At 41.4% G+C, this 24435-nt stretch overlaps 1 protein-coding gene across 5 annotated transcripts; it reads left to right on the forward strand.

Annotated features, from left to right (window-relative positions):
- Positions 1-507: 507 nt before the first annotated feature.
- Positions 508-18890, forward strand: zbtb7c (zinc finger and BTB domain containing 7C). Of its 5 annotated transcripts, none has more exons than XM_080046434.1 (4): positions 508-650; positions 14711-15454; positions 15778-16442; positions 16902-18890. In XM_080046434.1, exons 2-4 carry the CDS (start codon positions 14729-14731, stop codon positions 17524-17526), a joined length of 2016 nt encoding a protein of 671 aa, XP_079902560.1. In that variant the 5' UTR covers positions 508-650; positions 14711-14728; the 3' UTR covers positions 17527-18890. The 5 variants fall into 5 exon arrangements, with proteins under 5 accessions (XP_079902560.1, XP_079902561.1, XP_079902559.1 ...); XM_080046435.1 differs by lacking the exon at positions 508-650 and adding an exon at positions 8361-8670; XM_080046433.1 differs by lacking the exon at positions 508-650 and adding an exon at positions 8361-8665.
- Positions 18891-24435: the final 5545 nt, after the last annotated feature.

Consider the following 24435-nt stretch of genomic DNA (forward strand, 5'->3'; position numbering starts at 1 on the left):
ACCTCTTGCTCCCTTTCTTTCCTCTGCCCTGTTTGAAATCTCAGCACAGTTGTCAAGCTGCATTTCCACCTTACAATGGCTGTTTTACTACCAGCTCAAGTCTCAGTTCTCCGTTTTTTTCAGCCCAAGCTTCTGCCTTGGCCTTTTCATCCAAGTCCGCCAGTTTCGTCTTTATTTAAAGAGCTTTAGACCTACTAGCTGTCTTTCAACCTCAACCCCGAGCACCAGGGCTCAGCTCTGCCTATTACCAGCCATAACCATACCACCCAGACCCAAGCTTGCAAGCAGGTTTCTAGGCTTGGCCCAGTGAGTGTGAGTGTGTGTGTCACTCCCCTCCCCTAAGCACAGGTGGACTTGTAGGGAACGCTGCCAAATACTTTTGGTTTAGGGTGAGGGAGGGGTATTGGCTGAGGCTGGTGGGTGTAGCAGTTTTTTTTTTGTTTTGTTGTGTTTCTTAGATAACCGTTTCGTGGAACGGTACCTTTTCACTCCTGCAAATAACTGACACACCTTCAGAGCAAATTTGGAGTCTCTATCTTGCCCTTGCTCACTTTCACAAGTCTGCGAGCGCCGAGACAACGTTGAGTTTCCTGATAGGGACTGGAGGGGTGTGAGAGAGGAACTGAAATCAAAACTTCTCTTCTTAAAAGGTCAGTCACATCTAACAGCCTCTTTCACTCGTGTTTGTTTTCTGTCTCTTTTTCGTTGTCCTACCATTTTGCATATCCTTAAAAAAGTCATAATGAGAGGTTCATATTTTCTGTGCGTCGTGGCAATTTCAAAGCATGCAAGAGTTCACACTTTCAGGTTAAAAAAAACGCTTCATGCCTCAATCTTTTGAGAATAGGACATAAAGAAGAAAAAAAGTCCAGTTATTAGTTACTCTTCCTGTGCATGTCTTGCAACAGATGTGCACACAATGAACGCCTCCCCCGTCACATATCAGCCATACACCGAGGAGAAAACAAGTGAAAGCATGACAAAGCTGGAACAGATTGACAGGCTGTTATAATTTTGACTTTTGTTATTGGTACAGCATCTTGTGTAATGACATGAAGATTTATTTTGCACGATTCAGATCTCCTTGTGATATTGTTCCTCTTCCTCTCGCGATTCGGCCGTCAAGGAGCTACCCGAGAAAAGTAATACAGAGATTCTGACTTTAGTACGAGAGTATGTAACATAATTCTTAATTGACATGGCCGTAACAATCTGATATTCAGAAATAAAGGATAACATCGTTAATGTTGAAATTCAATTCTCAGATACAATTTTTTCTTTTTTAAATGAGTGATCAGTTAGTGATCAATTTAAACTCTCGATCAAGTTTCTCTGTGCAGCAGATGTGGAGGCAGAGGTGTGAATAATTTATTTCCGGTCTGTGACCCCCCCACCCCCCACCTTATTAAATGGCATGAGTAGCTGTTAACCTTTAAGAGTATTATCAAAGGGTGATGATGTACCATACTACTGGCTGAGGCTTTAGTGGTTAATTTCAAAGAAGATTCTGCAGTTATTCATGTATCAATTCAAGCTCACAGTTGTGGTCTAAAAATAGGTCGAAATTGTAATTAAGGCAGCTTCTCAGAAGGCGAATGTACTGTGTTTGCATCTGTTTTTGAATTATCGATAGTTAAATTAAAAAACTTGAAAAATACATTGTAGCTTCATCAAAGAGTACTGTCAATAGGCCAATGCATAGCTGTGATATTATAAAGCGTAGCAAAACTGAACAAAAAGCTGCATTTTCAATGAGAAAACTAAAAGAAATGTTAAGAAACACGTATTGAACAGACCTGAAACCTTTACCATGGATGAAAAAAAAACATAACCTATAGTTCTCTATTCCTGTCACAGTGGGGGGGTTATATGGGGACAAAGTAATGTAGTCGCTATACCACACCTACTCTCCTCACATGAGTGAATGAGTCCCCCGCACGCCTTCTGTTCTGCCCACCTGACAGTGTGTAGGCTTGCCCGTGGTGGTGGAACAGCATTAACATGGGGATGCACAATCTGATTTCAGCCTCCTATGACACAGATGTCATCTTGTCACAGTAAAATCAGATTCTGTCTTTTTCCCGATCCTTCTCAGACAGCCAAGAATGAATGTTTTCTATGCCCACTACTGTCATCCAATCAGCTATCCCAACTTGTGTTCAGGTTAATGTGTGTGCATGTGTGTTGGCTTGTCCACAATGGCCGGGCAGCCGCTTGTTTGTGTGTGTGTGAGTGTGTGTGTGTGTATGTGCATGAATGCGTGTCCACCCTCCTCCATACAGGAATCGAGGTCCAGGTTTTGTTTTGTGTGTGTGTGTGTGTGTGTGGAGCTGGGCAGGGTGAGTAAGCCGCCCCTCACGGATGAATAGAGGATGGGAGGAGGCTTGAAGAGGCTGCTGTGGGTGGGAGGCCCGAGCCCTGCCAAAAAAGATCCTTCTGTGGGATTTGTGTACTTCTGCGTTCCACACGAATCACTGCGCCCGGCTCTAACAACAAAGCGGCCAAGGGAGGCAGGCACTGGCGTTCGGGGAGGTCAGCTAGATCGCACCCTTTTGGTTTGTCAAGCTATATTACATCTTTTAATTACAATTTCTTAATTTCAACAAGTTTTTCCTCCTCCCTCTGTCCCTGGCTGCTGCTGCTTGCATCACTTTAAAGTAATTTTCTTCAATAAATTCACTGATTATGTTCATATGTTTTAACAACTACACCGGCTGGGATCACGCAGAGCCCCAAATGAACTCTTTATCAACCACCTCGACACAAAGATTACAGTTATGTGAAACTCCTTTTTGTAATATTAGAAATTTTGTTTATGGTTTTCTTTGTTTACATAGATCCCTGCTAAATGAGTTTCTTGCATCAGTTAGCAACATAATCATTTTGAGGCATATTTATATTCTTTTAAGTCTCACCTAAATGGCATTCTTTTGTGTCCCCCAGCCGGGTCAAATTAATCAGAGAAATATTTAGTTGTTGCACATTTCAACATCTCAAATGTCATCGTGTTCATAATGTGGTCGAGAAATTAAGCATTTCACATACAGATAGTGGATGTTTCCTGAATGTTACTTAAATAGTAGAAAAAAGGGACCCTGTAACTACTGGCAACCCACCTAGCCTCAGCCTAGTGACAAGCGCAAACAGACATGATTCTCATTATTGCATTCAGGCGAAATTATCACCAGTAAATTAGAAAATGGAAGCTCATACACTTTGTAGGAGAGAGCTGTGGAGCTGTTGCAAGAAACATTTGAATGTTGAATGTCATTCAGCATCAGGGAGTTTGAAGAGAGGTGAAGAAAAAGAAGAAAGGGAGATTTTAAAAAAGAGCACGATTTCATAATGTCTAAAAGAAAGATCTGGGTTGAATAAGTGGGTCCACCCACCTGTGTGTGAGAGGCAGCGAGAGAGAAAAGCAGGGCTGTATGGCAGTTTAAGAGACATGAGTGTGTGGGTTAGGCTAGCTGGCCTGCTTATGCTATCTAATCACTGGGAGAGAAAGGAGAGCAGCAATGCCTTGATCCACCCACCCACCCCAGACAAACAGCAGTTAGCCTGCTAAGTAGTATATGTGGTCGCCTGCAGCTCTGGGCCGTACATGGGGGAACAGAGATAAAATGTGACAGAGTCGGCAGGTAACAGACATTCAGCACAATTATGTCTCATCCCAGTGCCGGGGAGAAAGAGAGATGTGTCAATCTGGAAGCATACTGTGGGTCACGAGTGCATATGAGGAGTGTGTATGTGTGAGTGTGAGGCACGCTCGGTGTGTGTCACAAGTGAAAACATGTTGGCCATAATCCAGCAGGTTGCAGGTAGAAATAAAACTAATGAGAGTGCATTTATGTTTTTATAAAAAAAACTAAAAAAACACATCAGCCACATTTGTTTTTCAGCACCTTCAGCTTAAAAACTGAATATAAATAGAGGATTCACTCATGAAACTATAGCACATACGTATACTGGTCAACAAAAACATTCATATACGTCAAACATTACTTTGTCTTTAATTCCTAGCTTTATAAACCGCTCTATGCTACTGCTGCATTCATTCCACTGCTTCTCTTTTGGGTCAGGTACAGATTAGTTACCTGTGTGATACCTGAGTGGGTGGAATGAGATTAGGTGCGAGCCCCAAATTAGCTGACCTGCGTATCACACTTGTGTATTTGCGAGAGTGCATGTGGTTGAATGCGGTCCACCACCTTGTGGATTTGTGTGTGTGTCATGACAGGCATCTGTCTCCCCTGCCCTGCAGCCTGACTGGTTTTAATTAGGAGGTGCCAGAGTGCCCGAGGGCTCTCCTGCTGACACACACTCACATACACATGCACACAAACATGCACACACACACACACACATACTACCCGAGGGCAGACAGAGGCTGTCCCGCCAAGGCTGGGCTCCTTCTCGTTATCACCATAAGGAGTTGTCCTCACTCACCCCACGACCCTCCCGACACCCTCACACACAAATATTCACACCAAGCTAATCAAATGAACACAACACAAAAGCCAACTGCATCCACAAGCAGTAGCGTGTAAGTTAGGGTTGGGAGGTTTGACTCCATGTGCATTTTGTTTTCAGCTTGGGGTCCAGAATGAATGTCAATAATTAAGTGTAAAAAAATAAAATAAAATAAAAGTGGACATATATATAAAGAATAATCATATTTGATGTCAACAAACATAACCAGAGCCATTCGAGTTATCTGTGAGTGCAGACGGCAAATTAGGGCCAACTCTAAAAAACTGTAACTCTGTTTCCGTCAGTTGCTCGGACTTCTAAATATCCAGCTTGTGCGCTTCACCTCCCTTCTTTCAATACTGATTAGGTTGTTTGGAAAGAAGAGAAAACAGGAAAGAAAAAGTATAAAAAAGCAGGCAGGTCAGCAGATAGTAAACACCCTCACCTAACTCAACCGAATGGCATGCTCCAAGGTGAGTTCTAATGACCTCAATGGGTGCAATGACAGATGGGTGTGAGTGAGGCAGCAAATGTACTGTAGGTTCGAATACATGCCTGCCTCCCTTTGTGTTTGAGCAGCATTGCCTGTGTGTGTGTGTGTGTGTGTGTGTGTGTGTGTGTGTGTGTTTCTGCGTCCTTGGACTTCAGGAGACAGGGGGTGTGGACCTGGGAGGCTTTTGTGATGCTCTATCTCTGGACAGTGGGGGTTATGATTGCCTCCCATTCCTGCCTGTCTCCCACACCATGCCACACCTGGCCTCCAAAAGCTCCAGGGTAAAGGGCATGAGTCGGGCTGGTTGTAGACAGACAAAGTGTCTTTACAGTTGCTAATCCAGGGAAATTCTGCTAAATACTCCGAACTCTTGTTTCCCCCCCACGTGATTTATCCGTGTACTCTTTTTAAACATGCTGCTGACAGCAAAGTGCTTGTCCGAATGTCGATGTCATATTAACAATCGTTCTCATTTCGCACAGCGATTGGCGAAGCTGTGAGAAAATGACAAAGTAAGCAGAGTCTGAATTTATCTCCTTAGCTGTCTTTTTTCATGCTAGACACAACTACTTCTGCCACTTATCACATGAGTGTGACAACATGAATGACTGATACAGGTCAACAACTGTTTTTTCTGGTAAACCTTTAGCTGCTGGTCTGTCTGGTTCAGATTTTGTGATGGAAAGAGGTAAGAAACTGTGCAGAATAAAATAAAGGGGGCGGAATCAAAGGGAGTTTGAATAGGGGTTTGTGTAGAAATGTGGAGTATTCAAACGATTATTCAAAAAACAGTGAAAGGGACAGCTCTGTTTAATAATCAAGATGTCCGGGATCAGACAAAAGATTTCTCCAGATTAAGTAGGACAGAGGAGAAGTTTTTTTTATTATCAAAGAGTTAAGACTTAACTTAACTTTCAAGAAACTGAATTCATACCAATGACAAACTCTCTATCTCTGCTCTATGGTATGTGGTAGCAATACAGTCATAGATATTGTGATGGGTTCTTCTTATAGGAGACAGTGAAAGGAGCCAAATTTAATTTGGATTTAGTAAAAAAAAAAAATCTGTTGGAAGCTCACTGTGTTTGCTGCTTCAAAGTCTCGATGACGATAACTTTAGGTAATGATGCTTCACACCCCCATCCCCCCTCCAAAGTACCAATCTGGTGCCCTGGTACGTGTATCTTGCTGGGCACAGCGGGCGGCAGTAAACAGGTACGTTGAGACGCCAGACAGACAGACAAAACAGATGACTCTTACTCAGCCCCTCTGAATCCTCTAGTCTTGTGACTGTTAGAGCTCAGACTGAGTGTCAAGACACACCACTGCTTGGTGTAGCCTTACACTCGCGAAAATACACCAGTATTAGTTTTGTCGCTGATCTGCAAGGCAATTAGGCTGAAACACTTCTGAATTTACAAATTTTAAATGAGCGGCAATAATGACCTATTACTGTTTCAGAACATTTGCCTTTTTAATAATTTCATTCAGGGTTTAAGACAAAGCAGTCCACACAGGTGCCACTTACAGTGTGCTGCTATGACGGTGGCGGCGTGTTTAGAATTGATAGTCGATCTTATAGGATGGCAAATGTTGTTTTTCTGGCCGACTGGCTGGCCTGCTTGCAGTTAGTGGCTAACCCTGTTTATATATACTAGATGCCAATGAGAGCTGGCCTCAGCTCTCACCCAGTACAAAACAGTGTAAACCACCAGGGCATGGGCTGTGGTTAGCTTTGGTCCATGTTTTCTCTAGGGGGAAGTGGGCACAGCAGTCTGATGTACACTCTGAAGTCTACTTGTTTGTGGAGCTTAACCCAACACAATTTGACTGCTTTAACAGTATGATTGTTGGTCATGATTTATGGATGGTTAGAAATATTTTAGTATATTTGAGGGTCTGGTAGTCACTAAGATAACAATGGTTGACGGCATATTCTACGTTTATGAGTAAAATAGTCTACCAGGATTTCATCTTAATTGTATGTTACGTTATTAGATTTAGTTTTATTATCAGTACCACAACTTTTGTTTTGTTTTTACGGTCTGTTTGAGGATAAAAGTAGCCCTCTTTGAGTAGAAAAGAAATCACTCAGGTGTTGAAAACCTTTTTGCTTCAAGCAAACCTAAGTGAAAAAATTATAAGTATTACAAAGGGTGGGGTTTAATGATGTAATACAGGAAGGCACAATGGTTGTTTCAGATCCTGTGAATGTGCCATGTCATAACATTTGGCCTGTCTGTGAATGCAAAGGAAACACTCTTTGTACCTGCTTGTTTCTCTCTTTCAGTTACTGGCTGCAAACACATTCACACACACACCCTGACACAACCTGAGGAAGCAGAACTGTTATCCATTCTCTTTGCCATTGGATGTTCGGCCACAAACTTGTCCTGCTAAACCGGGTTCTTCTTCTATACTTAAGTCTCTACAGAATTGCTTTTTTCTACACCTATTTCAACTGCCTCCTCTCCAGACACGGTGGTGGGGGTCTGCCTACCCACAGTTGCCCTGCTTTGTTGCGTTCTGACTCAAAACAGGAGTCTAACATTGGCTTTCAGCTCTCTTCAACCTGGTTTTTAAAACCTTTCTTCAAACAAAAATTTGACAAAGAGGAAAATAAGCCTGCACACATTTGTGGTTTAACTCTGTCTCAGTTACAGTCAGTTTTTAAGTAATATTTCCTTTATGGACCATTGACTCAATCAGCTAGTTTTATAGGGTCCTGAATGCAGGGTGCCACACGCCAAAGTGGGCTAATGTTTTGCAGTAATTACTCTGTTGTGACTGAGTGTTTATTGGGGGGTAGAGGTCTCAAAGTGTTTTTTTAAATAACTGCGTGCTTAGGCAGTTTTCTTTTGGGTGCAATGATATTCAAGAGAAAAGAGAATGTAGCAGGACTCCATTTTAAACAGGTGTAAGATTAAAACTATCAGGCTCTAAGTTGCAGTTATGCTTCTGCTTCTGTATTACTACATTTAGTCCTCTCCATCTACTCCACTCAGCTTGGGACTAACCGACAGAGGTGCACAAAATAGTTTCCCAACTTTTTTTTTCTTCTCCTCCCTCCGTCTCCCAAAACATCCCCTTTGAGTTCCTTTGCCCCGGTCCCTTTATACCAAAATCCACTCTTAACACAACTAAAAATTCATTTTGTCTGACCTAAATCAGAGGGTGTCTGCGCCATGGGCTTATTACACAGTGCGCTTAAACTTGTGTTGTGGAGGAGGATGGGGTATTATTATCTTCCAGCTACCCACCCTGCTATAAAAACTAGTGGTGCGACATCTCTACAGCGCAGTGCTGCTGCCCTCCCTCCCTTCCTCTCACTCTCTCTCGCTCGTCCTACACGAGCCACACACAACAGTGAGCCTGACTCTTTAACTCCACACTCGGCTACACAGACGGACCCAAGAATCACACTCTCTGCTTTCCTCTGTTGCACTGCTTCTCTGCCTCTTTCCATTGGATATTCCTCCCTGGGTGTTTTTTTGATTTTTTGTGAATGGGCATCCGTGGCCGGTGTGTGGAGCTTGTGAATGGACTGACTGCCTGGCTAACTGACTGATAGACAGACTGGCAAAGCGGGAGGCAGCTGTGTTTCAATTAAAAGGGCAATGCTGAGAGGTCAAGTGAGGAGCAACAGAGCCTCTTAGTAGTCTGGAAATACAAAGACACGCGAGGGGAAACGAGAAACGGAAGGTACGGTAGGTGATGTTTGCCTTACAGCTGTGGAATGCTGGGGAACGTATCAAGACATGTGGGCATTTATGTGGATGCCAGAGTTTTGAAGCATGCACATGGGTGTGTGTGTGTGTGTGTGTGTGTATCTGCGTGAATATGTCTATATTAATTTGTAACACTGTTACAAAGTGTGTATTAGCGTGAACAAACCTACACTTGTGCGTTATGTTATAGTGAGCACACGTGCATCACTTGGAGTCCCTATTTACAGTGTGTTTATACGAGTGTTGTAGCCTACTGCTCTAGATTATAAAGGCCTGACAAGGTGCAAACAGCTCAATAAAGTCATTTAATGACGCATGTAATTATTTGGGATAAAGATTGTGCTTTAACATTCTTGACGTAGCAGGATGTTTATAGCATCTCAACACATCTTGGAAATGACACACGTAGTAGTTTTAGGGGACTTAGGTATGTGTTTTGTCTCCAGCAGTAATTATACATTTCTATTTTACATATTCCATATCCATAGCTCATTCTCCTAAATCCAATACAACAGGTATTAACAGGAGTTCATTATCTGTAGTATTTATATTTGAGTAGTTTAGCATTGTAATATTTATGAAGCTTGTGAGTTAGGACAAAACAAAAATACGTTATGGATATCGAGGCTGAGCTGCTAATTACTATTTACAACAGACTTGTTGTCTGCCAGCTTATAGAACTCTTACCTCATCTAGTTACAAAATGCCATGGCCAGAATTACATTGTTTACAAGCTGTTGTTTTTCATTCGCGTACATGTAAGATTTGCTTGGACTCACTCAATTCAAATTATGAGCTGAATATTGAAAAAACCTGTTAAAAATCACGTATGCCATTCAGTGTAAATTGGAAATGAAATAAAGAAAACTAATCTGCCGTGAAATGTGAAGTTAAGGTATATTTCATTTTGTACCGTGTCAAGATACTTTAGGTCATTTATAAAGAGTAGCCTTGGTTAAACACCTACTCAACTGGTTCACAAGCTGTGACAGGAAATCTATTATAAATCAAAGTCATAGACATGTTTGCCTAATCACACATTGTACTCTGATTAAATCTCATTAACTGCCTGTCAGTAAAAAAGGCTTTTAATGTTTGCCCTTGAATTCTTTTTGGTAAAGTTCATAAAAGTTACCCTTTTTTCCCTTCAAGGTATCCATTTTTGAATATCAAAAAAGTACTTTCAGGGGAAGGATACATTTCAAATCAAGACTAATTTAAAAAAACTGCAATATTATCCCTGCTTAAAAAGTAGATTTTTGTTTTATTTTACATTTAACATTCTCGCTTGTTGTTACTAAAATCAATCTCCTTCTTTTATTTGGGAGGTCATTATTAAAGACCAAACCAACACATAACGCAAAACAACATAAGGTAATGTAGAGGAATAGAACAATCTGTCCTATTATTCACGGCCAATAGTCCAGAAGCAACACTGTTAATCACTGAACGTATATTCAGCAGCGTACCATCAACCTTTGTTTACTAAGAGTTTGAGGGAGATAATGGTGTGTAGCTGTGGGCCCCCCTGAAGGCTCGAGACAAAATAACTGCAAATGGGCTCTTTAAGGAGAATTGGCCTCCAGATCTCTTTTTAGACCAGATCCAATCTATGATTTAAATGATTTCATATTTCAATTTTACTTATAATGAACACAAATTAAATATTGATTAAATTCATAAATTGTTGATTATATAAACAAGTAATTGTAGCTAATAATGAAATATAGTAGTGCATTTATTAGTACACAATTTTTTATTTGTGTTGTTTAAAGTGAGGTTTGCAGTATGCCGCTAGATTTGTTTTCACTTGTAGGCCGATATTCTACTAAAATAATAATAATAGATTTTATAAGTCAGACTGTAGTTACATTAATCATGTGTATGGCAGCACAATAATTTTTCTCAAGCCTATTTATTTTATAACTGCATAAATGTGCTAGAGATGTGCACCAGACACATAAATAAGTTTGAAGCGATCCTCAACTTTTAAGCGAAACTTGGGCTGTTAAATTTCATCATTACTGTTTTATAAAAAAAAATGTGTAACTGCTATCATATACTGTTCACCTGCTCAAATTGACAGCAATTAAGATCCCATTAAAAATCTCTCTCTATGCGGTCTATAGGCACAAGAAAATTGCCATTTAAAACACCTGCCAAGTGAGGGTCTCCTGGTGTTTTCACTGGCCATAATGGACTACCTTACACAGTAGGTCAAATGAATGGCTCTTCCTAATAAGGGGGTGAATTTTGGCTGTCAATACTTTAAATTATTGTCCGTGCAATTGTCTGTGTGTGACAGTTGTTTAGCAGGTGTTTGCTGTGGGCAGTTGGTGACAGCAGGGGTAAACTTTGGGCTGCTGGTGATTTAGCATTGTGGGTCAGGTGGATGCACCGGCCTGACAGGGATAAACTAGGGCTTTGGGTGTTGTGTAGCTTACAGGCCAAATGAGTGTCTGTCGGTGACAAGGGTTGAGATGGACATTAGCTGCTGATTTGTGGCCTGAGCGGTCAGGGATGGCGACAAGTTGGCCGCTCCACTCTAGGCATAATGATGATACAGCTGCAACAGGGGCAAAGAGGAGGGGGAAGAAGAGGAGGTGGTGGTTGTGGTGGTCAGAGCTCAGAATCATAATGAAGTTCTTGGGAGAAAAGACAACACTGAATGGAGGTGACACATCATTTGGGGTGGGAGTGCTGCTGAGTTGAAAGTGTTAGTGACTAAGTGAGACGTGGCCGTTACAGGCGGGCTAGAATGAGAGGCAGACAGATTCTGTGGCAAGTTCTGTCCATAAGAGGTAAGTTTCATAATTGAGTTGAGCTCATTATGAACAGTGTTCACGAGTGGATCTGAAATTCCTGTCAGGTTAATTAATTTGGTGGCACGGGTGTGTAAAACAGAAATATGTACCACAGCTGATGATCGCAATTTAAATTTTTTTTAGGCCTAATCATTAAAAAAATTAAAAATAATGTGTCGCAGTGGCAGGTTGTTACAGGGCCTTAATCAGTAAAGAAAAAGTTTGGATTGTCCTGCCATGACTCTGCTAGACGAGTAAGATGTATGCGGAGCCAATTGACTCCTAACAGTAATAATCGGAACCCTTTTCAAAAGGCGTCCCCACCCTCGGAGCTCTGATGGGTGGAGGGTGTGTGTGTGCGTGTGTGTTGAAAGGGTTAAGGCTGTTTTGGCTGATGAAATGTCGCTCCAGGACCTTGTGGTGGGAAAGCTGTGCCCTCCTCCCCTCCCTGTCTATGTGGCACATCCTCCTTAGATCCTCTCCACATTGTAATTAGGGGCCGGCCGCTAAGAGCTAGCGCTAGCTAGTGGTGGGGCAAACAGTGGGAACAGAGGGGAGTGGTGCTCGCTGGGGCACCAGGCGAACAAACAGCAACAGCAGCACGTGTCCCATAGTTCCAGGAGTGGGTGGGATGGATCGAGAGCAAACTAATGACAGCGGGTTCGCCAAGCCCTCCCAGTCAAACTCCTTTTTCTCTTCCTCTTATCCACTCAGTGTTGTTTCAAGCTCTGCACTATTGTTTGCCTTGGCAGGCTGTTACAGGGAGGGGCCCCTCCGCTGCTGTTTGTGCAACCTGTTAGGGAACTTTTAGGGCCATCTGATCTCTCCCTTGCACTCTCAATGGAGATACTCTCACCTTTTACTCAGGCTATTACTTTTATGGATGTTGCTCACATGGTGTGAAAACTTTTTTTTAAAGGATATTGTTTAGTAGAGGCAACATTACTATGCAGAGCACACAAGAGGGTTAGTGAAAGAAGTTTTTAATGCGGTGTTTTATCTTTGTTCATAGAACAGGATTTACACTGCACTGTAGGATTTGTGTGAAATGCTATACAAATGAAATCCCTTTTCCTTTCATTATTGTTTATTTATATTTGAAATTAGAATTTCATCAGCTGTCCGCAGGCTACTGAAACTTTCTCTGTCGCTCTTTTGTTCCAGTTTTCCCATCGAGGTAGTTCATTGTAGTACAATAGGTCTAAGGGTCCTATATGATATACACCCCCCCTTGTATGGACATTTTAATTATGTCCACACTGTATCAATGGCATGAACGTAGCAACAGTTACCTAGCAACAAGATCGACAAGAATAAACTACATGTAAGATTGGTATCCAAGTTGTATACCTGCAGGTGAACTTTGAATGGATTTTCGAAAATTGTGTTTTATTTATTCTGCCATCTGTGTAATGTGCTGCAGCGCAAAAGAGATTGGCGTGTGTGTGTGTGTGTGTGTGTGGCATCAGCCCTGGCCCGTCCAGACCCAGTCAACAATGCAGCTGTGGTGAGCGGACTCCACAGCTTCAAAGTATTTATCTATACATGCCTTCAGTGACCACCAAGTGTGGACGGCTAAGTTTAAGCTCTAATCATAGATGTGAATGAATGAGCGCCCTGCCAGAGGAAGTTTTATCACTGTAAGTGTAAACAACAGCACAGTGAATCAACAGGTAGGAATTCAGGCAGCTTTGGAATGAAGACAAAAGAAAAGAAAAGTGACTAGAGATTTGTCTGTGCACGGAGAGTACACATGCAGTATGGAGCACTTAGTTACTGTCACCATAAATCAAATGAGCGTGGAAAGGATACAGTGCAAAGTAAGCATTTTGACAGGATACAGTATCTAGAGTACAATCTGACCTCTTTTGTCGTTCTCTTCATTTCTCACCACATCCCAATCACACGCTGTATTGTTCCAATGAGGGTATCGGCTTGCTTGGTGTTCATATCTGGTAAAAACAAGAGTACAACAGGGATGGACATCACAATCACACCCAGAAACACTGACACACTTATTTTAACCTCATTCCATGTTAATGTGCAAACACTCTGTTTTAATGTCTTATCAAGACGATTGTTTTTTCTTGAACTCATGAAGTTGCAACATGTTCCTACAAGAAATAGTGATTGCACGTTCAAGAATAAATATTACCCGATGTCATGTTTTTTTGCTCAGAATGAGACATGTTGTATTTACCACTTGTTGCCTTTGCTGCACAAATGGCACAAAAACAAGCATGCCTACCATATATTTTAATTAAGCAATACCGTCACCCATCGTGTTAACAATATCAGCTTAGGTATTCAAATATGAATGCCTTTTTGAAAACCTCGTCATCTGATGAATAGATGCTGCTTGTCATCAGTGAAATCAATACTCGGGGTGAGCCGAGCCTTGGACCCATTGCAGTCAATAAATCTGTGTATTAGATTATTATTTGTTTTAACAGGCCCTCATTACCTTCTTGTTGGCACGACCTCAACAGGAAAATCCCTGCAGTGAAGTGTGAAGTGCTGCTTCATTCCTGTGATAACTCAAATGTATATGATACAGACTCTGTGTTTGTTCTGGCAGTGAGTCTGTATCATTGTGAAAATGACTGTGACCAATAATCAAATGCTGACAGGAAATCAAAGGAGGACAGGTTCCCTTTCTGTTATAGCATCAGTCCATGTTGAACAAAAATATGCTATCAGCTTAACAATCGTAGTTCTAATTTGTTTGCTAAGCTTCATTTATTCAGGAAATCAAAGTGAAACATTGAAGTCAAAATTAAACAATATCTAAAAGTCAAATATTTTGTTTGTGTGATAAGGAGATATGTCACTTTTATCTCTTTTTTTAATATGAAATAGAGCCACAAGATCAGGAAATGTGTTAATATATTTAAGATTTTTTTATTTATTTATTTTTTTGTGGCAGACTGAATTTCTTTTTTTATCCAGATGGACAAAGGAGTCTTAAAGTATTCTGGAAATACCTTCAAAACTGTTTGCTTGTGGGCTTTGAAAAACAATTACCCTGGTTTCTCTTTCAGAACAACACATACTCAAACGGAATTACGTGACACAAGAGGCACAGCAATGGAGACCAAATTATTAGTAAAAGTAAAAGTAGGTTGTGAGGATTACTTGAGGCTTTGAGAGCAAAGGTTGACCTGACCATCCTATTTAAGTTTCATTAAACTTCACTGTCATTGCCTTCTCTCTAGATAAACAGAGAGAGGAGAATGGTCCATCACAGAGAGGAGGACCTGATTGGGATCCCCTTCCCCAATCACAGCAGCGACGTCCTCTGCAGCCTCAATGAGCAGCGCCGAGACGGACTCCTCTGTGATGTCATCCTCATTGTCCAAGAACAGGAGTACCGCACCCACCGCTCCGTGCTGGCCGCCTGCAGCCAGTACTTCAAGAAGCTCTTCACGGTGGCCTCCAATGATGGCAGCGGGGATCACCACCATCACATAGCGGCCGTGTACGAAATAGATTTTGTGGCTCCCGAGTCTCTCACAGCCATACTGGAGTTCGCCTACACGTCCACTCTGACCGTGACTGCGTCCAACGTTAAGGAGATCCTGAACGCGGCTCAAATGCTGGAGATCCCCTGCATCATCAACGTCTGTATGGAGATAATGGACAGCGGGGGCGGCGGTGGTGGAGGGAGAGCGGTGGGAGGGGAGGAGGACGAAGAGGAAGAGGAGGATGCAGAGGAGGATGACGAAGAGGAAGAGGACGAGGAAGAGGAGGAGGCGGGGTCGAGGAAGGACGAACAGGATGAAGAGGAGGAGGATGATGTCAGCGAGAGGTCGCTGCAGTCGTCGGAGAGCAGGGGCGAGCAGACGCCTCTGGGGACGGAGGACTCCCCGCCTCCCAGCACCTCCTCGTACCATCGGCAGTTTGACCTGCACAGAGGGTCGTCTCAGTCCCAGTCTCCAGACGCCATGAGGGGGAAACAGGTAGTTTTTGTATTTAAAGGTCATGTATTGTATTATGTATGTAAATTGTAATTGTGGTTTCTATAACAAACTGTTGTCATGTTTAGTGTCCACTTTTATATTTCTCACAGTGCCTTTGCTGAATTTCCTCATTTCAGCCTTTGTCTGAAATGCTCCATTTTAGCTAAGCACCACCTTCCAAAAAGCCCAGTTGAGTCTTTAGACACCGGGGCCCCATATTAATGTTAAAATACCATGAAAAGTGCATGTTTCCATAAACAGTGACCTCTAAATGACCATTGCTAAGTTCAAAAGGCTGATGCTGATGATGTCTAATGTTGCAGGAGAGCATGGAGAGTCGAGCTTTGAAGGATTTCTCCATCGAGTCTCTCCTCCAGGAGGGGCTGTACCCCCGTATGTCAGCACTGGACAGGAGGGCCAACTTTTCTTCTCTACTCCCAGGCTTCTACCCCTCCATGTGGGCCGCCGACCTTCCGGCCTTCCCCAAGCAGCTCCTGGACCACAGCAACCATCAGCATCCCCATGCGGGAGCCTCGCCACAGACCAGGCTCCCCCACACCTTCCCCACCTCTGCCCCGCTCGAAACCTCCAGGCCCCTCGATTTAGCTGTGAAAAGAGAGATCATAAAAGAGGAGATGAAAGAGGAAGTTCTGCTCCACGGCAACTTCCTGAAGGAGTTTGTCAGCTCGGGCCTGGGTGGCACCGTGAACCCTGGGTCAGCGCCGTCACAAGCTCACGGGCTGGCTCCGATAAAGGACGAAGCAGATTTCCGGTCCTACCTAAGCTTCCTCAGTTCAGCGTCCCACCTGGGGGCGCTATTCCCTCCCTGGCAGCTGGAGGAGGAGAGGAAGATGAAGCCCAAAGCGTCGCAGCAGTGTCCGATCTGCAACAAGGTCATCCAAGGCGCGGGGAAACTGCCACGGCACATGAGGACGCATACGGGAGAGAAACCGTACATGTGTACTATCTGTGAAGTTCGTTTCACCAGGTGATGTGAAGCAGCAGTTTTTATCACACCATCATTACCTCACCATAAGGGTTTCACATCGCTCAGAGATCATCTTGAGATCTTCGTGCTCATGTGTGTTTTATCTACAAAGCACTCAGTTATGTAAAACTTCTGGGTTAACGGAAAAAGTACCCCATGCTTTGTTGACTGAAGTTAATCTGTTCTCACCAAATCTGAATATCAAAGGGAAAGCCCCCTCTGCTGGTTTCTTTGCATTAGTGATATCTCACTCACCTACATCCTCCTGCCTTGGCATATTTTCCACCTGTAATTTATAGCAACATTTAAATGTTGACTTTAAACTGGCTTTTAAACATTCTTGTACTAGACAAGATCTAGGGAGTGGGAAGAAAATGCTTTTTGTCTTAATTCATCTGCAACCTCCCCCCACCCACAAAACACACTGAATTAAATCATGTTCTTTTGCTCTCTCCTCAGACAAGACAAACTCAAGATCCACATGAGGAAGCACACAGGTGAGCGCCCTTACATCTGCCTCCACTGCAACTCCAAGTTTGTCCACAACTACGACCTGAAGAACCACCTGCGCATCCACACGGGCGTCCGTCCGTACCAGTGTGAGCACTGCTACAAAAGCTTCACACGGTCAGACCACCTACATCGACACATCAAGAGGCAAAGCTGCCGCATCTCTCGCCCGCGGCGAGGGCGAAAGCCTGCTGCTTGGCGCTCCACGCCCACCAGCAACTTTCTGTGCCCCCCTACTGTCACCACCAACCGCTTTGAGGAGAACGGGTTAAGCCCCGCATCATACCAGGGAATCAAGAGTCACGGACTTGGGGAGATGCTAGGCTTCAGCAGCAGGGCTACTGGGTATAAGAGTGGGGATGGCGCGGGCAGGGAGAGCAGGGAGGACCGGCAAGGAGACGGTAAGCATGACGCAGGGGAGGAGAAGGCAGGAGCAGGGAGGCAGAGGGGAATGTTTGCCTTCGCCCTGGCTGGAGAAGAAATGCTTACCCATTCTCAATTTTATGCTGCAACCTCTGACCCCTGGACCATGAGACTGGAGCGTGCTCCACCCATCCCTGAGCCGGCCAAATGAACTGTGGTCTGTAGAAGAAGAAGACAGGACAGAAAGTTTAATCTCTGTGTCTGTTCTGCTCCAGGAAGCTACTTTAAAAAAAGTGAAAGCGTGGCATCAATGAACAATTTGAAACCTGCTGATATGGCAGCAGTAAAATAGACCTTTTTTGGTCTTTGTGTGGAAAATACATTTTATTAATTGAATTGTTTTACAGATATCATTTGAATAATTGTTTCAGCCATGTGAATGTTTACAAAATATTTTAATAGCTTTGAAGAAAAGGCAAACAGTTTGACACTGCTAATGAGGAAAACATATCGGAATGCTGTAATATATTTTATTTGCATTATCTATCTACAAGGTTGTCTAAAATGCTATTAAATCAAAAACTACACAATTTTACAATGTCCTCCTAAGGAGGCCAAGATAAAGTTCTTCTTTCTGCTGAAAAATATACATATGCAAGAAAATATGAATCTACACCAAGAGCAGGACCTATTTAAATTGTAACAATGTTGAATTAGTGACTACAATGAATGTAAAACAAATTAGTACACGAAAAAACAATGAACGATGTATTGTACAAAAAAAACAGTTATTACATTGCAGTGTCAGAATGAGTACACATGTATACATTAGTAAATACATTAAATAAAAAATAATAATACGCCTTCATCCTGACAAATCTTAGTGAGTTTTATTTTAAAGGGTTGTGTGTTTCAAAAAAAGGACCTGAAGAAGTGCTTTTAAGAAAAAACTAAAACATTGTTTAGAAGGGCCTAGTCTGGGACATGACCTGCGGGTATGTATGTATGATTCTAACATGGTTTTTTGATAATATTCCAAAACAAAGGGAAACCACTTGAAGTCTGATAAGTCAGGATATTTAATAATGTGTTATTATCCTCCACTGCCTTGTTCTGATGTATGCTCCTCGTCTGCACTATTGTACATAGACACAAACGTTTTGGCCATGGTGTTGTTAATTACGTTTGCGTTGCTGAGGATGTAAAAAATATATAAATATATATATGCTCTTAAAAGACTTTGAGGCAACCCTCCAAAGATGTGTACTTTGATATTAAACAGACTTGAAAAAGGCTTTGTTTTAATGTTTATGAATATGTGTCTTCAGAGGATGTATATTTCTGACTAATTAATTGCCGCTTTAGCTATACATTAGGCTTGTGTTTTTTTTCTGCTGCAACAAATTAAGAGGATTGCAGTGCCACTTTTTTCAAATAATGTTCAACTCTGATCTGTGTATAAAGAAGTTCAAAAATGATTTGAATTTAAATGGGAAAATATTTTCTTGCTATTTATGTGTATTTAAATTAATGAGCCTTGCTATATTTTGCAAATCTGTTTTATAAAGACACTAAATGTTGAACTTTGCTTTTGTTTGGAAGTATTTTTTGTACAAATTACTAAATCGTGTGTGAGAGAGAGAGAGAGAGAGAGAGAGAGAGAGAGAGAGAGAGAGAGAGAGAGAGAGAGAGAGAGAGAGAGAGAGAGAGGAAACTTTTGGAAAGTGAGTTTTGGTCAGTATTTATTTCTGTCGATCAATGAGAAGACAACTAAAGAAGCATATTTTTTTATTTTTTTATACTTTGCTTCAATTTAAAAAATATATAGGCTATATTTGTACAAAATCATAGGCATATATTTCAATTATAAAAAAGTGTTGCTTAAAGGGCACTTACCGTTCCCAACAGATGCCGAACCCCTCCAAGAGAGGTACAAACAACTCACTAAGGAGCCTAGTTAATTAAACAGTTAAGAACGGTTTAAGATTGGCAAATTAAATTAAAACATATTATTTCTTTGCATGAACATTGCATGAATATACATGGTCTTACGAGGCGTAGATGTCTGTTTTACATAAAAGAGGGAGTAAAACTAGCTTCGTACAGTACAGTAAGTAAGATTTGTTAAAGGGGAAGCTCTACACTAATTGCAAATATCCTGTATATTAACAGCTATGTATAATACAAACGCTTGTGTGTGCACACACAAACAAACACACCCACACAAATAAGACGATAGAGGGAGCAAACTACGCAGATGGAGGATGATAGGTAGGTAACAACATTACTGTGACATTAATTCACATGACAGCTGAAATTCCTGCTGAGATAAAGTCTGCATTTGTGTCATATTATAGAGCATTTCAACACAAAGAGATGTTGTTTGATGATGATGAGGAGCAGGCAGACAAGAAGGTGTGTAATAGGCTAATTGTGTCAGAATAAATAATAACTGACTATCCAGTCTAGTATTTTGTGTAAGAATATACCAAGCCAAAGCCAATCATTTACAACTGCATCGCATACTGTGTGCATCATATGTAGACGATACAGTAATGTGGTTTAATGAGGTGGAATAATGGGTCAATAAAACAACAATACTGATGATCATTCTGCTGAGACTCATTCAACCTATCTGGTAATATTTTACTTTGTGGCTTAAGTATTATATACAGTAGTTGATTCAAATCTTAGAAATATAATATGCAGTGGTTTTATTGGCTGAGAGTTTATTTGTCTTCTAAATGCATGATTACTAAAAAGCAAATTGAAAAGTGCTTTTCCCCCAGCATTGTTTCAAGTGCTAATTTCATTGGTCGTGCCTCATACAGCACAGAGCAGCACTCGTCTGTTTCTTTGCCCTGACCTCTAGTGGAAACTAAGTGGTACTTTAACCAATCGTATTGAATATTTCCTAATATTAAAATAATATCCAAAAATATGTGTTTAGATATGTGTGAATTTGATTATGAAAATACATAACAACACATGTGAATACAATATAAGCATGTTAGAAACTACTGGCATTGGCTCTTTATACCACTTTGAATGATTTTCCACCCAGCTCATTCAAGCAACAACATCTCATTGGCTGTTTAAAAAGGCCCCTCCATCCTGATACGTCTTGATCCCTCTGGAGGGCGCTAACGATTTGAGTTTGGCTCCTACAAAATGGCAAAGCCAAAACTGAATTTCACCTAAGACATTCAAAGTGAAATACAGATCTCTCGAAAGGTATTTAATAATTCAAAAGCTGCATACAAAACGAGTCCCAAAAATAAGTCTTTCAGACGAAGGAAGTGTTTCTTTTTCTTATTTTAAAAGTTAAGGAAGAAGAAGACAAAATAAGGATACTGTGGTAGAAGCTTTATAAATAGGACACACGTATAGCTCAAACCACATCCTTTGATGTGGGGCAGGGACGGTCTGCAGCAGCTGCTTCCTGACAGTTTCACTTGTTTCTTTGCACAGGGTTTATTGATGTGCACCTACAGTAATGGTGTTACTGGTGAAATGTAGGGTAGGGAATAGAAACAAAAGCTGAAAGGAGAGTTCCATTTTTCATGAATTAATGAACAAATTATCTTTCTGTGATAACTTATTTTAAGTTTATTATATTCTGATGAAACAATTTAAAAAAACGACCTGTTATAATTTTTTCTCATTTGGTCAGTGTCACTTGACTGACTCAATTATCTCATATTACATATATTCTTAAGTTTTGAATACAAAAAAAAAACATGTAGCCTGGGTGCTTGATTATCATTATGATTTATGTATCATGTTGCTAACAATGCTTAATGTTTCAGATACATAAGAGGACGCTGAAATTCAGTTTTAACAACAACAAAAAAACACTGGATTCACAAGCAAAAAGCCTCAAGGCACTGAGGCACCGTACAAGCCAGTGTAAATTATTTATAGATGCACATGTGGATGTACACATGCACTCCCCCTGCCGTTGGATTTTCAATAATAGTCTATTTTTAAGTTGGGTTGGACAATTTAAATTGAAGGAATTTTTTTTTTGCGACATGATTTTACTGTTGACGGTTATGTTGAGCAGCTATTATTAACCTTCATCTTATGAGAAGGGACAACGCCACATCAGATTACTAGATGTAAGTTTATGCTTCAAATTTGACATATTTGTCATTGAACTACACAGAATGATTCTTCCACATGCTTTTATCAGAAAGTGAAAAATGTCTATTGTTTTGTTTTTTTATTATAAATTCAGGGTATTTGATCTGGGAGGATATAAATAATTAGCCTTTTCCAGAGCATATATTTGTACTTGTAACATTAACAATGACTCCGTTCCAGTCAAGCGTCCCTGTCAGCCATTCGTGACAGTGAGCCATCATGCACGACAGGACCTTAAAACTGAAGAAGTTAAATAGAATTCAAACATTAATAATGTTTCCATTTACAATTGTGGCTTTTTCACTGTGCCATGTCAAAATATCTTCTGTGAAAAAAATTTTCCATTACATATGTTTTTCTCTTCCTAACTGTGTCAAGTCTCGTTTTGTCTAAATTGTGAATACCTTGCTGTCTCTAACAATGTGAAATGATGTGCCGACCGCAAACATGCTCTTATGAACTATGTCTGACTTCTGAGGTGGTTTTGGTGGTCAGTCAGAGCGTCAGTAATTGTATGAGATGGAACATTTACATCCACAAGACAAACTGTTAAATGAACCCCAACCCTCCTGAGGTGTGACTTCCTGACCTATTAACCTGCAGTCCTTTCTGTGTTCCTCTCTCTGTATTAGTTAGTTACCACCCTGATGATCCTCTAAGGCCCACATTAGTGAACACACCAGCCCTCGTTTTGCCTGCTTGTGTATGTGCGTGTGTAACACTTACACACACACAAAGCTTTTTTAAATGGGACATCCTCTGAGGAAGCTCTGTGACAATGCAGCTAACACAATACGGCTACAAGTTAGACCACAGGGACTGTTGGAGGTAACACGGACTGATGTTCTCTGTGAGGTTTCTGAGGAGCCCAATGAGGAAACACCTTCAAAACAAAGGGCCCTGAAAAAGTACATGTGAGAAGACCTCAAACACAAGGAACAATATGTATGACATAATAAGAAAATAGCTAAGAGATACACTTCACGTGGTTCCAAATATTTTTGTGCTTAAGGAAGAGTTCATTACAGTATTATGATAATTTGAAGAATGTTCAATTTACTGATTGAGTGATTGTATCAAAAGAAGACACAAATGACGTTTAGAGCACAGGGAAGTTGGCCGTTGGGGTGCTGGAGCATTTCAAAACTGGTAAATAAATACAAATGCACCACAGAAGAGGCTGGCCTGAAATAGTCAGTAACCGTCTGATCAAAGTTGCCTATTTCAAAGCTGTGTGCGCATGGTTGTTCCATAACTTAAACCTAAACAACAATTTTTTGGCTACTTAGGGGCAGCAGAAACAACCTGGAAAAAACTGATATACATCACCTTAAAAGGTGAATTAGGGAAATCGTTATAAGTAAATAAGTTTGGCTCTTGACATTTTTCTCTGTCTGAAGACCAATTTGAGTTTTAGAAATTTTATGACGGGCTATTTGAGGCTTAAAGCCCAGTTCAGACCAAAGATTCGCCACGCAACTACTTGCAGCGAGGTGGTTTTAGAACGTTGCGGGGGAGAAGTCACAGCAGTCTGAACAGCGCGTTGCAAGCCATTGCAAGCAGTCGCCAAAGATTTAACATGTCAAATCGCCAGGTCCAGTTTTAGAACGTCCAGGCCAGCTTGTTGCGAGCAGTTGAAGTTGTGTCTCGTTGCGAGGCGTACCTTTGGTCTGAACCATAGATAGTAAATAATATGGATGTAGCATCCGGGCTGACCTTAGTTATTCACACGGCATCCAATAATCCTGGTTTGTGCGCGTCGCCATCTTGTGAGATTTTTACTCCGCATCGCTCCTCTTGCCGAAAAGGGGAATCGACGTCACGTCGGGGGGAGGGAGATAGCTGACGTATACCTCCGAGGCAAAGTGAGGGACAACGGGCGGAGAGCTGTCACTCAAGAGATTGCGCCAATACATTTTAACCTCCAAAAGAATAAAAACTAGCGTGGGCCAAAAAAATTCACCCCCCTCAGTGTTGTCATGGAGATATGACCTAAACATACAGACTCAAATGGTTTTGTGGCCCAGGCTGTAAATAGGTTTAATAAGACTTTGAAAACGGCGTATCTAACAAGTGAGTCAAAGAAAAACTGCTCGTCTTGGCGCCACCCCCAGTGGCACTTTCTGGTTACTACAGTTGTAGGTCACTTCCTTATTGGATGCCGGTAAAAATCGCTGAGGTTGGGGCTTGGTCTGAACTGGGCTTAAGGCTTAGTTTTATGGTTCATGTTAGAATTAGGTTTTGGTTAATGTTACTGTAAGGGTTATGGTTAGACAATTAGTTGTGATGGTTAGGGTAAGGGACTATAACAATCATTATGTCATTGAGCGACCTCAAGAATTGCTGTTTTTGTGAGTGAGTGAGTGAGTGAGTGAGTGTGTGTGTGTGTGTGTGTGTAAGAGAGAGAGCGAGAGAGTGACATGCAATGGTCAACATTTCCCCTTTTTGTCTTCTGTTTGGCGTCACCATCAGATAAATCTAATTAGTAGAATTAACAGCTTCTATTCCTAATGTTAATTTTGGCTGTTAGTGTATTTGATACTGTTGTATAAGAAACAAAACTGATTTAAAACAAGCAATAAGATAACAATTAAAGCCATTGGGAGGTAAGATTATTATTTAATTTGAATTGAAAGTGTATACGAAATACCTAACAGATGACATTCCAGTCAACAGAGAAGTACCAGTATTAGTATGTTTAAACTTCCTTTAACGTGTGGCTTTTTGAATTCACATCAAGATATTGTCATTCTATGAAAGACATTACCTAAATCTAACACATTACGAGAAGCTGCTGGAATGGCCTCTTCATCAGCGGCAGACATATTGTCAGCTGCCCTCTCAGGCTTTTGTTTGTCTGCACCAGACAATCACTCAGAGACAGTCCCTCTAGAATCGTGGCACCAGTCGTATAGACACTAATGAAATATGTATACAGTTTGGTAAAAGGGAGACACATATGGAGAGTTTTACT

The sequence above is a fragment of the Ammodytes marinus genome (genome assembly GCF_949987685.1).
Source record: "Ammodytes marinus genome assembly, chromosome: 18".
In the NCBI taxonomy this organism is placed as follows: domain Eukaryota; kingdom Metazoa; phylum Chordata; class Actinopteri; order Uranoscopiformes; family Ammodytidae; genus Ammodytes; species Ammodytes marinus.

Coding starts and splice junctions, on each gene's coding strand:
- zbtb7c (XM_080046432.1), top strand. CDS start 14,583: ATGGAGACCAAATTATTAGTAAAAGTAAAA. Junction 14,613..14,710: donor AATTATTAGTAAAAGTAAAA/GTAGGTTGTGAG, acceptor CCTTCTCTCTAG/ATAAACAGAGAGAGGAGAAT. Junction 15,455..15,777: donor ACGCCATGAGGGGGAAACAG/GTAGTTTTTGTA, acceptor CTAATGTTGCAG/GAGAGCATGGAGAGTCGAGC.